We start from the raw sequence: 15,521 nt of genomic DNA, 5'->3' as shown, positions 1-15,521 counted from the left end.
AAAAATAAACAGAGAGAAAACTGAACTGGGATCCAGAGCTGTTCTTGGGCTAGGGGGTTGAAGATATAAACTCATTTTAAAGGCTGAGCAGCTTTAAATGGTATTTTCTTTTTCTCTTTACTTTCACCTTACATTTTTAGGATGTTGACAACCATCCATTGTTGAATTGAAATCATGATCTGAGGCTGCAGAATCCAAGTTGCCAGCTGCTTTCTATTACTTCCTGATTCCAGAGAAATCATGTGATATGGTGACCTAGTCTTGCTGTTACTGTCTTCTTTCTATTATAACTATGACCAGCAGGTGAAGTCAGCAGTCAAAGGGCACCACATGATATTGAACACATCAGTGCTGATTGGACAGGGTTTTTTACTCGTCGCCCCGCTCCAGTAATACTCAGTGCTGTGTCCTCCTTCTGCCCCCTCCAGCCGCCTCTTCCCCAGAGCACAAGGAGCTGAGGGATGGCCGAGTTGAAGTGTCTCAATAACCTGGCTGCTGTGCACATAAAGCTGGAGAGGTGCAACGACGCTCTGGAAACAAGCAGCTCTGTTCTGGAGCTGGACCCAGACAATGTCAAAGCTCTCTTCAGGAAAGGAAAGGTGAGAATCTCTGTGCTTACTTCTATTTGGCAAGTTGCCCAAGACTGGGCTGCTGAAAAGCTTCATTTAACACCAAGTTGCTTGTTCTGGGATTTGCTTGTACTATGCAGCATGGGCTGCTGGATATTATGGAAGTATTATATGCCAATGGTTGGGAAAACTTGCAAGCTGATTAATGTAAATAATATTCCAGTGTATCACAAGGAGAACCAAGCAGAATTATTTTATAAATAATTATTTTCCACCATTCTCTTTGCAGTTACTGTCAGATAAAGGGGAGTTCCAGGAAGCAATGGAGACTCTGAAGAAAGCTCTCAAGCTTGAACCGTCCACAAAGGTGAATAATCAGCATGTTTTCCAGTGATCGCTGTTTGCCCTACAGCAGTGTCAAGATTTCAAGAACGATTATGTATCCATGTGCTTATGATTTGAAAAGCCTAAAGTCAGTAAATGCCATGTGCTCACACTCCTGAACTACTGATCTGCTACTAAATACACAAAACTATGACCTAAACTGGGTGACTCGCCTATCCTATCCAGCTAAACTCGATGACTCTCCTATCCTATCCAGCTAAACTGAGTGACTCTCCTATCCTATCCAGCTAAACCTGGTTGACTCTCCTATCCTATCCAGCTAAACTGGGTGACTCTCCTATCCTATCCAGCTAAACTGGGTGACTCTCCTATCCTATCCAGCTAAACTGGGTGACTCTCCTATCCTATCCAGCTAAACTGGGTGACTCTCCTATCCTATCCAGCTAAACTGAGTGACTCTCCTATCCTATCCAGCTAAACTGAGTGACTCTCCTATCCTATCCAGCTAAACTGGGTGACTCTCCTATCCTATCCTATCCAGCTAAACTGGGTGACTCTCCTATCCTATCCAGCTAAACTGGGTGACTCTCCTATCCTATCCAGCTAAACTGAGTGACTCTCCTATCCTATCCAGCTAAACTGAGTGACTCTCCTATCCTATCCAGCTAAACTGAGTGACTCTCCTATCCTATCCAGCTAAACTGGGTGACTCTCCTATCCTATCCAGCTAAACTGGGTGACTCTCCTATCCTATCCAGCTAAACTGGGTGACTCTCCTATCCTATCCAGCTAAACTGAGTGACTCTCCTATCCTATCCAGCTAAACTGAGTGACTCTCCTATCCTATCCAGCTAAACTGAGTGACTCTCCTATCCTATCCAGCTAAACTGGGTGACTCTCCTATCCTATCCAGCTAAACTGAGTGACTCTCCTATCCTATCCAGCTAAACTGGGTGACTCTCCTATCCTATCCAACTAAATTGAGTGACTCTCCTATCCTATCCAGCTAAACTGAGTGACTCTCCTGTCCTATCTAGCTAAACTGGGTGACTCTCCTATCCTGTCCTATCCAGCTAAACTGAGTGACTCTCCTATCCTATCCAGCTAAACTGAGTGACTCTCCTATCCTATCCTATCCAGCTAAACTGAGTGACTCTCCTATCCTATCCAGCTAAACTGGGTGACTCTCCTATCCTATTCAGCTAAACTGAGTGACTCTCCTATCCTATCCAGCTAAACTGAGTGACTCTCCTATCCTATCCAGCTAAACTGGGTGACTCTCCTATCCTATCCAGCTAAACTGGGTGACTCTCCTATCCTATCCAGCTAAACTGAGTGACTCTCCTATCCTATCCAGCTAAACTGAGTGACTCTCCTATCCTATCCAGCTAAACTGAGTGACTCTCCTATCCTATCCAGCTAAACTGAGTGACTCTCCTATCCTATCCAGCTAAACTGAGTGACTCTCCTATCCTATCCAGCTAAACTGGGTGACTCTCCTATCCTATCCTATCCTATCCTATCCAGCTAAACTGAGTGACTCTCCTATCCTATCCAGCTAAACTGAGTGACTCTCCTATCCTATCCAGCTAAACTGAGTGACTCTCCTATCCTATCCAGCTAAACTGGATGACTCTCCTATCCTATCCAGCTAAACTGAGTGACTCTCCTATCCTATCCAGCTAAACTGAGTGACTCTCCTGTCCTATCCAGCTAAACTGGGTGACTCTCCTATCCTATCCAGCTAAACTGAGTGACTCTCCTATCCTATCCAGCTAAACTGAGTGACTCTCCTATCCTATCCAGCTAAACTGAGTGACTCTCCTATCCTATCCAGCTAAACTGGGTGACTCTCCTATCCTATCCTATCCAGCTAAACTGAGTGACTCTCCTATCCTATCCAGCTAAACTGAGTGACTCTCCTATCCTATCCAGCTAAACTGAGTGACTCTCCTATCCTATCCAGCTAAACTGAGTGACTCTCCTATCCTATCCAGCTAAACTGAGTGACTCTCCTGTCCTATCCAGCTAAACTGGGTGACTCTCCTATCCTATCCTATCCAGCTAAACTGAGTGACTCTCCTATCCTATCCAGCTAAACTGAGTGACTCTCCTATCCTATCCAGCTAAACTGAGTGACTCTCCTATCCTATCCAGCTAAACTGGGTGACTCTCCTATCCTATCCAGCTAAACTGAGTGACTCTCCTATCCTATCCAGCTAAACTGAGTGACTCTCCTATCCTATCCAGCTAAACTGAGTGACTCTCCTATCCTATCCAGCTAAACTGAGTGACTCTCCTATCCTATCCAGCTAAACTGAGTGACTCTCCTATCCTATCCTATCCAGCTAAACTGAGTGACTCGCCTCTCCAGGAATATGCTTTATAGTTTAGCAGACTGTTTATGATACAGAATTTTTTTAAATCTCATGCACACCCAAACCCAGAAGTCTCTGCTTATCAGAAATGATCCATTTCTTAATTAAACTTGTATTTCTTTAATATGTTTACAAGATATTTAAGAACCACTTTCCTTAAAATTAACTTTTTAGTGTTGCTGTTGCGCAATTGAGCATTCTTCTTTCTTCCCTGTTTTAGATGCTAACATTCACAAAGCACTGCCACTTCACTTCCACTGGTGTCCTCTGCATTTCATTGTGCTTCACCTGTTAAAATTGTGTTTCCATTATCAATGTGTTCCTAATCTGAGACCAGCAGATAATGTCATCCACGTCACAGGACTAATACCAACAGGAAAGGTTTTGAGTCTGTTTCAGTCAGATGAAGTGACTTCAAATAGCAAATTATTTCCATCTGATAAGTGACATCAAATCACGTTTTACTTCCCAGAGTTTAAACTGATTCCTGAATGTGTTTGGTAGAAGATTGCTTGGACTGCTATTTTCAGATGGAAAGCATTTTATTATTATTATTTTGTGACCGTTTAGAGATACATGTTTTCCTGCTTGAAATATTATTACATTTAAATTTGTCTTTTATTTTGGAGAAGAAAAAAAAAGATTCTGGTTGTAAACAGAATATATATCTGATTCATACTGCTGGTTTTATGAAGCTCTGGTTATTGATTTCATCTCTGAAAATGTGCTTTTGTCTTTACACTTCAAATGACAATTCCAATGATGGGACTGCTTGCAGCAGGTAATGTAAAGAGCAACCTAATGAAACACACATTTCAATGTGCAGAATAGTAACATCAAGCTGGAATTACAGTAACTTTGCAAAGACATGCATCTAGGAATATGCCTAATATCATGTCATTGAATATGGTGTCTCTTATTGTAGAAGAGATGTTATCCAGTGCAGTTTGACATGCTGATTGTTTGTGTTCTATGCACGGGATGGCATCAGTAAGATGACCAAATCTATAACTGCTGATTTCTTATATTTGGTTTCTAATGTAAAGATCGGTCTTGCAGACCTCAGTGCAGAGGCTCCACTAATTGTGCTTTGGCCTGTTTGCTGTCTGTATGAAAACAATGTAAGTGGGAATTCAAGCCTGGCCTGTCAGTTAACAATCTGACCTCCACCTGTGTCACAGAGCAGGTCACTGTTCTTGCCAAAGGGGGTGGTTCAGAATGTATGGCAGCTTCCCTGCTGCCAGTGGTAAGGCTGGCTGATGTCCAAGAAATAGAAAAGGCAAGTCTTTGTGCATCGGAGAGCGTGGGGATTCCCTGCTCCACCTCTCCCAGCACACCCATGTGAGAAAACAATACATTTAAAAATGCTGATATGCACTATGCTAGCATGCATATGTTTACACTGTGTGATGTACACTGCCCTCCAACAAATACTGGACATGGGTTAGGATGTTGTGAACCTCTTCTTGATTTTAGATGGGGTGGAAAGTAAGGTACGGCTTAGCTGAGTTCTGGCTGGGTGCTTGCGTATCTTAGTCTTGCATAACTGCAACAAGGCAAGACAAGGCGTTCATTATACTGACCTAATTGCAGAGCTGGGGAGCAGTAAGGCTTGAGGCGATGGGCCAAACGTCTCCCACCAACGGTGTGCAATAATCAGCAGAAGAACAATGTAACCAATTGCAAGCATTGCAACTTTCTATACTCTCTTGTATTTCGATTGAGTCTAAACACTGCATTTGTGACTTGATTGTTCGCTATGATTTATCATTTATGGCGATTTACAGTCTATTAATCAACAACAATGGCAAGATACAGACCATCCATAATCTCTCTGATCATCTGTAACTGTAGACAACTGAGACTACCCACCTGTGTTGTTCCCTGTGGCTCCAGTTCCAGCAATGCAAGCCCTATCCTGTTCTCTAGGCTTGTTATACTTGCCAAACCACTTTTCTCTAAACCACAGAGAATGGAGCAGTAGTTCAGGAATCTAATTAAATTACACATGCAGTTTACTCGGGCTGAGGGTGTTTTTGTTTATTTAAAACTCTGCTCAGTTCATGACAAGATGGTTGGTTCGGATAACAGGTCAGTTCAGAATACCAGATCGTGAAGAAAACTGTCTCAGAAGAGCTGAACTCCAAGTGACAAGAATATGACCCTTTGGCCACGCGAATTGCTTCGGCCAGCTGTTTCATTGTTCACTTTGACTGGTGCAAGATATAAAGAGCAGTCTGCACTGGGCACAGACACTGCAATCTGGTTTTAAGCATGGCAGCCTGCCTCTTTAAAGCAACTTTAATCCACCTACATCCTGTCAAGTTCAGCTGAATTTGATAGTTAGATTTTTGGACTCCATTCTCCATTTCTTGTGGAACTGGGTGGCTGAGTGGTTTTGCATTGGAGTATGGTCTGTCAGATTCCCAGTGGAATACATGGGTTAGTCTTTCAGAGGCCAGTCATTGCATGGGCATGTAAACCAAACTAACCTCTCACTGCAGCTCTTCAGTATCAATCTTACTGATTCAAATATTTGTCTCCAATTTCATATCCCCACATGAACTACTTTAATGCCAGAAAACTAAACTAAACAGAAACCAACAGTCTCACCATAGTCATATTTTCATAGCGTTTCCAAGACAAACCCCTTGTTTGTTCCACTTGTTTTTTAATCATATAAGAAACAGTTTCCTTTAAGGCTTGGTGCACAGGAAAGCTTACCGGTCTTCACGAGTTTAACATTCCTTAAATAAAACCCTAACATGAAACAGGTTGTTTCCCTTACTTCACTGTGGTCTCCCAGTGGTTTGTTATTGTTACCAATATAACAGCTAATAAAACATTGTTTAGCCAGTGTCTGATTCCTCCTCACGCCCCCAGTCTACGATTGTCATCATCACTAGAAGTCTGTGTTAACCACCAATTAATATAGCAGCAGAACATGAAATCAAATACCAATCCTAAAGAGTCAACAACTCTTATGTACTGTAATTATGTACTGTAACTAGATTCTATTTGTTGAACAAAACACTTTATTTCCCCCTGTCCGATAACACATAATGTACGGCATATGAAAAAGTGTGGCTTATGAGGCTGGGTTTATACAGAAACAAAATAATATAGAGGGGTGGCTAACCACTTTATCGTGATACAGAAATGTGCTTTACAGAGCGTAACAGCCAAAAAAAAAAAAAAAAAAACAGCCAGCGAAAGAAGGATGGTTCGAGATAGAGAGAATCTGTAGTGCAAGGAGTGCTTCAGATAAGACTGGAAAGGAGTTATACAAATCTTTTGCATGGCTTATGATAAAAAAATAAAAATAAAAAGTTTGCAACAAGTTCCCAACCTTTATCTCTTCCCAAACCAATTATGGATTTACATTTCGTGATCTGGTTTCCCAAATGGGAAAGGGTATCAGGGGAGAACAAAGAGTTGCTTTGCCCAGAAAGATCATCCCTCGGAGATTGATCCTTCTGTGGGTCTTTAGACAAGAGTAAGATTTAAAAATCTAAGATAAAATAAATATTTAGCTGTATTCATTTTCTGAGTCAAGTAAGTCAAGTATAAAAATTATGATGAAGAAGCAAAGAGAGCTTTGGCTGAGAAAATCCAGGGGAAGTGCTAGCAAAACATGGATAAACAAAATCTTCTATTTTAATAATAAAGGAAATTCAGTCAGTCCTCTACCTTCAGAAAAATTTTGAAGGCAAAATATATATTTTATAAACACGCTTGATGCGTTCCAATGCGTTAGCTGACGAGCCCGTGGATCCATCAGCCCCTGGGCCATGCCTGCTGTTTATTCCCGTTGCAGCGAGCGCTTGTCCGGGTTGAGGGGCGTCTTTATTGTTTCAGCATTCAGGGTGTGGACACGCTGTGTGTTTTATATGAGACGCTCTGTTCTCAAACAACTTCCTTGCCTTAAGAGACACTGCAGAAAGAAAAGATAGAGGCAGCAGAAATATAATTTTTGGATGTGTTTTAATACTTCATAATTGATATTGCCAAAATTACCCTTATAAAAGTTTACTATAGTAAACGTATAGCAAAGTGTAATAAAGTGTAGGGAAAGCTTAGTAAAGCATAGGTAAGCTGGGGTACTAAAAACATATGGCATGGTCTTTCTGTGAAATACAGAGCATGTATATATGTTTTTCCCAAATTTTGACTTCACAAAAGAAATTCTCTATGTTGACTAAAGTGCTCTCCTGTTTACACTAGCCTTCTCCTTTCACAGATCACTACTAACTTAGAACAACATGATCTAGAACAGAGGTATAATTACTGTGATTCTACATATTATACAATTATGCCATTTAGAGTCAACCCTATATTTTGCTGAAGTATAATTACTGAAACATATCTCTTACTTCAGGGAAACTCATGTCGGTTAAGAAAACCGATGATTGTAGTCGTGAAGAGGAACGTTGTTCTGTGAATCACAAGACAACAATAAACATTTTGCATTGTGGTATAATAATTTCTGTTTCAACATCTGGCCACTGGTGACACTGTGCGCTCTATATATATATATATATATATATATATATATATTTTGCATTGTACGTAATAATATGTTTCAAGACATTCTGGCCAATGGATGACACTGTGCACACACACACACACACACACACACACACACACACACACACACACACTGTAAACAGGCCTTGCGGCTTGGGTTCGTTTTGCTCTTTAAATTACAGACCTAGACACAAGATTTATGATTTTAAGCACGTTTTCGCACTTTTATTATTTACATTAATATATGTTTAACTGCACACTCTGTAGTAAAAGGGAGAGTCATCTCCAGTCGCGTAATTTAGCACAAAGCAAACATTTCCAATAAACTCTTTACTGTTCTGAGTATTAGATTGCTTGAAGCTATGGATATGCATTCTGCACACTGCTGGGAAAAAAACGAAAACAAAAGCCACTGTGTGTCAAACAGACAAAAAATGTGATTGTTAGTATACAGAAGTTCTTAGCTTTACACTGCCACCTGCTGGCTGGTTAGTCTACAACAGCTATATTTGACTTGCATATAATTTTACTACAAGCTACCTTTTGAAAGATGTAGGTTGGCAAATATTGTGACAGGTAAATGTACCTATCAAGCCGGTATTGTCCCAATCGTGAATCATAATAAGACAGCCTTTGTCTGTATATCACAAAATTTGCCTGCACACAAAGTTGACTGTATTATTGAGCTCTTCCACAAAAAAATGTAAAAGTAATTTGCATGCTAACTTCATTCACTTTCAGTAACCCCAGGAACTATAAAAACCTTTTGTTTTGCATTTTTAACATTATTATTCATGTATTATTGTCAAGTCCCCAGTCATGCCATTTCACTTGCAGATGCATTCTTAGTATACACGGTTAACAAATCCTATAAGATTACAGGGAAAATGCAGCACCATACCAGACTGTAAACTTGCAAATGAACAAGATGTTACCAGTAAGTAAGAGTCACTCTGTTACAGCTACACTGCTGCATTTCTGTAGTTTTGCAGATGTATTTTAACAGTGCATGGTATCTTGTTCTTAGGCTATCCACATTGAGCTCTCCAAGCTGGTGAAGAAGCAGACAGGTGATAACGAAACGCCAAAATGGAAGCCGAAACCAACCCAGAACCAGAAACCACTGACAAAAAAACCTTCAGTAAGTACTGTGGCTACCAACACGGTGATGGAAACAAACCAGTAAATGTGTCCTCCAGCTCTAAACCACCTGCCCACCGTTCCCACCCAGATCTGAAACACAGAACATGCACTCAGCCACATGCTCAATTCAGAAACACTGCAGAGCATGCATTCAACCACATGCTCAATTCTGAAACACTGCAGAACATGCATTCAACCACATGCTCAATTCAGAAACACTGCAGAACATGCATTCAACCACATGCTCAATTCAGAAACACTGCAGAGCATGCATTCAACCACATGCTCAATTCAGAAACACTGCAGAGCATGCATTCAACCACATGCTCAATTCTGAAACACTGCAGAGCATGCATTCAACCACATGCTCAATTCAGAAACACTGCAGAGCATGCATTCAACCACATGCTCAATTCAGAAACACTGCAGAGCATGCATTCAACCACATGCTCAATTCTGAAACACTGCAGAGCATGCATTCAACCACATGCTCAATTCTGAAACACTGCAGAGCATGCATTCAGCCACATGCTCAGTTCTGAAACACTGCAGAGCATGCATTCAACCACATGCTCAATTCAGAAACACTGCACAGCATGCATTTTTTTTTCCTCTCTAGTATTTTAATAAATGATTGTCCGTTTTCCCTTTTGTACAGGGAATTCCATGGGAGTTGCTGCTTGCTGCTATAGTGGTGGCTGTTGGCAGCTTAGTGACATCAATAATCCTTTCAGCAAGAAACTAACCGCTTCCCTTAAACTCCCTTTACTCCAGTAAAGTGCAGTGTTACCTCCCAATAAAGAAAGGGGGAGCGGGTCCTTTATTGTTATCCTTTATATGCTCTGTTTTGTTCAGTTAAGATAATGTGCCAGAATTTACCAATCTTACCATTAAATAACCAATCTTTGAAAAGAATCCTTGCCGCGAAGGGCACATTCCAGATTAAAATAAACATGCTTTCACTCTTTGTGGTTAAATAACAGTTGAACTTTATTTCACATGATATTCACTGAGACTACACCGTTGGCCATTATGGTAAGAGCAAAGAAACAAGTGTGGGTCCAAAACACTGTTCTTACAGGGGCACATGAGTTAGTGTGCATCAGTATTCCCAAAGATTATGGAAGGAGTGATTAGATAGACCAGACCCAGGAGCCTTCTTCACATGTAGAGTTCAGACCTCCTCTTACCTTCTCTCACCAGCCAAGACTGCCCTGGACTGTCCTGCAAAAGGGTGTGGCTTATTAAGAACACATACCTTCCAAGGACACAATGCTCCGCCGACTAAAGTCTGAAAGAGTGCTAGAGAGAAGACTACTGGCGAACCTAGAAAAAAAAAAGACAGTTTAGATCTGAATTCACAAGCTCATGTCGAGTCATTGCTACACTGTTACACTTTCAATCCTGAGCCTTCACCTCCCCCTTCTTGGAGATCACAATCAATAAAGGAAGCCCCTTCCATGAAGGCAGTGGTAACACGCTATCACCTGTTAAGGTTACTGATATTTGTAAGGCATTTTGTGATGACTGAGGTGCTATATAAATTATGCAATAGACAATAAAATGGTCATCAACCAAGGCTTCAAGTCATAGTCGCTGTCACCTGAACAAGAAGAGAAGCACAGAGCCTGAACAGTCATCACTGCTATTATTTAACAAAACCAATAAATCTGTCCAATATATACGAACTGGCAAACTTACCAACAAGCCAGCAGTTACTGGTAATTTCCATCTCAAATATCTCTGTTAAACGAGACTTTGATAAAATGTAAGCGTCGTCAGCGCACCCAGGGTGGTTTGCAAGGACGTTAGTTATGATGTTCTTGGCATCACAGACTACCTGCATGTTCACCGAGTGGAATCCCTTGGAGTTTCTAAAAGCGGGCTCGTTTTCGCTGCGTACCCTGATAGCAACGTGTGTACAGTCAGTAACACCCAGGACGTTTGGAAACTGCGTGACCTTGTAAAACTCCTCTTTGGTTTTCTGCATTTGCCCAGGGCTCATAGGGAAGCAGATATACTTCTTCACTCTTCTGACCAAGACCTCGGTGACCTCAGAGAGGCTTTTACACATAGACGCCTGACTGATTCCAGTCGAGCCGCTGGCCGCGTTCTGGAAACTACCGGTGGCATAGAACGTGAGGGCAGAAGTCATTTTTACTGGCACGGGCAAAGCATAATTGGTGTTTCTGTGACACTCCAAATCCCCCTTTAACTCCTCGCACAAGTCATATATGAACTGCTTATTCAGACGAAAGCGGTCAAAGACTTGTTCTTCAGTTAGACTGAAAAAGGATATCCGAAGCCGGTAAACTCTATTTCGGGGATACAACCTCCTCTGTTTTTTTCTCGAATTCAGTGCAGCCAGTACCACCATAAGATCAGACATTATTTTACAAACGTCCACAGGTTCAGTTTCTTTGGTGAAAACAGCACAGACCACGCCAGGTCGGAAACAGCCACAGTATATGTGTGTGTGCGTGTTGGACTGTACAGGGCCTTGGAAGAGAGAAACAAAATAACATGTTAATGTGATCTCTACTGAACTAACAGAGCTAGTAAGCCAGGCAACCCAAGGGGGGTGGGGGGTTCTCAGAAGAGGAGGGTTTGTCCCACTCTCAGAATTCTTTCCTTGGGTGTAAAAATGCAACTTTGCACTAAGAACATAAGGTATGATGTTGACACATTATCATTATTATTTTAGTCATTTAGTAGATGTTTTTATCCAAAGCGACTTACAGAGACCTAGGGGTGAACTATAGATTAAACTGCTGCAGAGTCATTTACAGCAGGACCTCTGTTTTACGTCCCATCCGAAGGACGGAGCACAAGGAGGTTAAGTGACTTGCTCAGGGTCACACACAGCAAGTCAGTGGCTGAGTTGGGATTGGACCCAGACAGGAACAAAACAAAACAACCCATGGTGATGTGGGCCTCTCCCTTCACTGTACAGTACAGGGGAAAACTCTGTGACTCCCTTTGCAAAACAGCTTGAGTCATACCTAATAGAGAAATACATAAATAACTGAGTGGGTACAAGTCTAAAAACAACATGTGTACAGTCAATAACGCCCAGGACGTCCGTGACCTTGTAAAAGTCCTCCCTGGTTTTCTGCATTTGCCCAGGGCTCATATGGAAGCAGGTATACTCCAGTCTCCTGACCAAGGCCTTGCTGACCTCTGAGCTGCTTTTAGACGCCTGAGACGATTTCCAGATCTGTGGCTGGTCGCATTCTGAAGCTACCTCAGCGGTACAGACCCTCATGTCAGGTTTCATGAGTTCAATCAGTCACACCTCTTAATAAAAACAAAACCATATATACATAAATACCTGAGCGGGTTGCGTGTTTAATGACAAGTAGGTATTACAATAAACCAGCGTGTATTCCTGAATTGCCATGTACTGTAGGACTGAAGCAGAGAACTCGTGAAAAGAGACATCTACATACTATAATGTATAAAGTCTTGGGAAACCTGCAATATATATTGCCTATATATATATATATATATATATATATATATATATATATATAATATATATATCTATAGATATATATATATATATATGTTATACACACACACACACTACATGTGGTGTGTGTTATATTAATATATATATATATATATAATAAAGCAGTTAAAATATAAAGTAGCCTTATATTTTGGAAGTGTAACTAAAACGTGAATGCGCTGCATGGACTGGGGCACAGTAATTGTCAAACAGGCTGCTGTTGTGAAGGTCCCAGCACTGAACAATGAGACCCTCGACTCGGCACACAGGTCACCCGTTGCCTTTTCGTTGCTAGCCGTTCCCCGTCCTGCATCAAGATGACCACACTGCTCTGTGCTGAAAGGTAAACAACAAGCGGCATTAACACTCCCGACACCCCCGGACGAGGACAAACCCTTACCCGCGAATGACTTTCCAAACACGAAAAAAAAACAGCTGAGGGGAGAAAAACACAAGACCTAGCAACAACTCCTACCAGTAGCCAATCAGAAAATCCAAACCAGGCAGAAACTGGAACAGTAGCCAATCAGAATAGAAAATGACGGTCTTAAAACATTGAAATATCGCGTAGCCGTGGCGTTTGGTGACGTTGTCAAGACTGAGCGAAAGCCCGTGTGGTGCGTTAACGGGAACTAAAAGGAAAGAAAATTTAAAAAAAAAATGACCAGTAAGCTTTTTTTTATTTTTATTTGAGCGTTTCTGTTACTTATGTTTATATTACATAGCGCTTTAATTGTTATTAAAATGCTGTGCCTGTCGCACGTTTATATTGTAACGCATGCAGGCTGGTATAGTAAGGGCTTCGTGTGCTGGCAATTAGGCCAAACACTGACGTACATTGTCGATAATAATTCATATTCCACTTTGAGTTTAAATAGACTTTTAAAAAAACAAAATCACAGCTGTCTGTTGTACAAAAGCCTCGAATATCGTCTGGTGTTTAAAGTGAAATTGGTTCTTTTGTGGGATGCAATTTTTGTTATTGTTCCTCATTAGTCGTTTGGAAGCCGATGAAACAAAGTGAAAACTTTTAAGTTTGTTATAAAGCATCAAATGAAATACTTCGTACTTGAGAAGATTGGCTATAAACGAAGCTTCTTTGAAAAAATAAGCAGACGAAGTTTCTAGCAATGTTAGTGCTCAAACGCACAAACTCGTCGGACAAATCTATTGGTGTTTAGTTCACCCTAAACAAGTATCTGAAATTCTCAAAACAACAAAATATGCTCATGTGTGTAAACATGTTATAAATCGTGCGTTTGTTCGTTTGTGTTTTTTTTTTTGCCGTTGTGCACTGTTTGGTTTTGAAAGTGTTGTTGTGATTTGTTGTTTTTGCAATGCCTGCCTGTGCTGTGCAGGCGAGGCTGTGGCGCTGCAGCGCCCTCTGCCACGTAATCGAAATTTCTAGCACAGCCTGTGCGTCTGGATTCGGGCATGTTCTTGGCAGCCCGCATAGCTCTTTTGACTTAACGCTGTCATCATTTTTAAAGTTTTTCAGAGCAACTATTAATAGGGCGTTATCCTACCAGTTCCCAGATGTGATGTGTGTTTTAAATGTGCAGTATTGTTTTGAGACTGTTTGTTATACATTGCATTATATTCTTGCAGGAACATGTGAATGCACTGCACATTGCTTGACTTCAAACACACAAGTGTTAAGTAAAGAAACCAAGTTTAACATGCGTTTAGACACAATTGTTCTATTCACAGATTACATGACCACCTTTACAAGAGAATACTCGTGTGTTGCTGCTGGGTTGGCGTTTGTTTGGGCAGGTTTTGAGCTTGTACTGATCGTCAGTGTAGTGTGTCATTTTGGAAGACGACTTAAGTGTCTGTTACGCTCTGCATTACATCTTGCATAATTGGGTTAAAACCGGTTCAGCCCAACTGATGAAGTACAGCACTAGCTTCTGGTGGCTGCTTGTTGTCTGAATCGTTCTAAACTAGAAGTCTGTGCATTGCAGCGGCAGAGACGAGCTTCGAGCCAAGAGGCGGCAGGGACGGGAACTGCGCCTCTCCTCGCACTCTGAAGTCCTGGGATACACCCATTGTTATGCACTTGGCATGAAATCTGAGTTTTCTGGGTAACCAATGCACCACTTTAATGAAATGTGCTCTTAAGCTGTGCCGCACCTTTTCAATGAATGCATTGTACGATTCTGTGCGTTTTTATGATGTATTTTTTTTTAGTAGACCACCAGTGTATCTGGCAATGTGATCTACTCCCGAGTACTTGCAGTTGGCATAGGTGATTTAGGCATTGGGGCGTTTCAAAGATTTATTTATTTTATATTGAGGTTTTCAGGCTTTATTTGATCACACCATCTCTGTATTCATCTCAGAAAAAGCTGTCAACAAGTGTCACTTTACCTTCATCTCTTAACTGAGTCTGATTTGGTTTTGCTTAATTTAATTCAAACAGACATGGCAAATTCGGTTAATTACTGATCCTAATTGCATTTTATTCATGCAGTTGCCTAGTTTGTTGTGCTTTTGCTGTATTCACTTGTTTGAGTTGTCCTGACAGATTCATTTCAGTGTAAAATGCCCAGTACAGTGTACACGGATAGCAAGTCCATTTTAAAATCACCTTGATTTTGAAGCAAAGAGAAATAATCTTAATCTTTTTTAATTAGTAGTCTTCTCTTTTTAGGATGCAGAGCTGGTTTAACAACTAATTAACATTTAAAGGGAGGTAGAGATTTGGAAAATAAGTTTGAGATAAAATAATATATTTCTTAAGTCAGGCTATTCCCATCATTCTGTCATTCTGTTGTCTTGTTGACAGGGGGAAACCAGCGTGAACTTGCACGTCAGAAGAATGCCAAGAAGCAGAGTGACTGCACCAAAGGAAAAAGAAGTGATGATGGCTTATCTGCTGCTGCACGGAAGCTGAGGTAGTCAGGCTGTTGGTGTTCTACTTTGAGTACATAAACGTTGTCCAATAACCTTGGAGAAACAAGTGTTGGCAGAAAATTATATATTTTGACAAATGATGCACTCCTCTGCATGGGTTAGTTTCTAGTCCTGTGTGTAACGAGCACA

The 15,521-nt window shown here is 41.1% G+C and overlaps 2 protein-coding genes across 3 annotated transcripts in view; both read left to right on the top strand.

Annotated features, from left to right (window-relative positions):
• fkbp16 (FKBP prolyl isomerase 16) overlaps positions 1–10,667 on the top strand; it is a 39,142-nt gene extending 28,475 nt beyond the window's left edge. Inside the window, exons 3-6 of one of the 2 annotated variants that reach the window (XM_041218088.1) lie at positions 429–599; positions 859–936; positions 8,847–8,960; positions 9,621–10,667. In XM_041218088.1, the coding sequence (XP_041074022.1) occupies positions 462–599; positions 859–936; positions 8,847–8,960; positions 9,621–9,707 (417 nt within the window). In that variant the 5' untranslated portion in view covers positions 429–461 and the 3' untranslated portion in view covers positions 9,708–10,667. The other variant, XR_005946785.1, reaches the window with a different exon arrangement.
• A 2,365-nt stretch (positions 10,668–13,032) lies between these two features.
• The window catches only part of LOC121294668 (small EDRK-rich factor 2-like), a 3,153-nt gene continuing 664 nt past the window's right edge, over positions 13,033–15,521 (top strand). Inside the window, exons 1-2 of the mRNA XM_041218634.1 lie at positions 13,033–13,140; positions 15,265–15,373. Of these exons, the coding sequence (XP_041074568.1) occupies positions 13,134–13,140; positions 15,265–15,373 (116 nt within the window). The 5' untranslated portion in view covers positions 13,033–13,133. The remainder of the gene's footprint in view (positions 13,141–15,264; positions 15,374–15,521) is intronic.

Source organism: Polyodon spathula, chromosome 19, assembly GCF_017654505.1.
Source record: "Polyodon spathula isolate WHYD16114869_AA chromosome 19, ASM1765450v1, whole genome shotgun sequence".
In the NCBI taxonomy this organism is placed as follows: domain Eukaryota; kingdom Metazoa; phylum Chordata; class Actinopteri; order Acipenseriformes; family Polyodontidae; genus Polyodon; species Polyodon spathula.
This window is presented reverse-complemented; position numbering and strand designations above follow the sequence as displayed.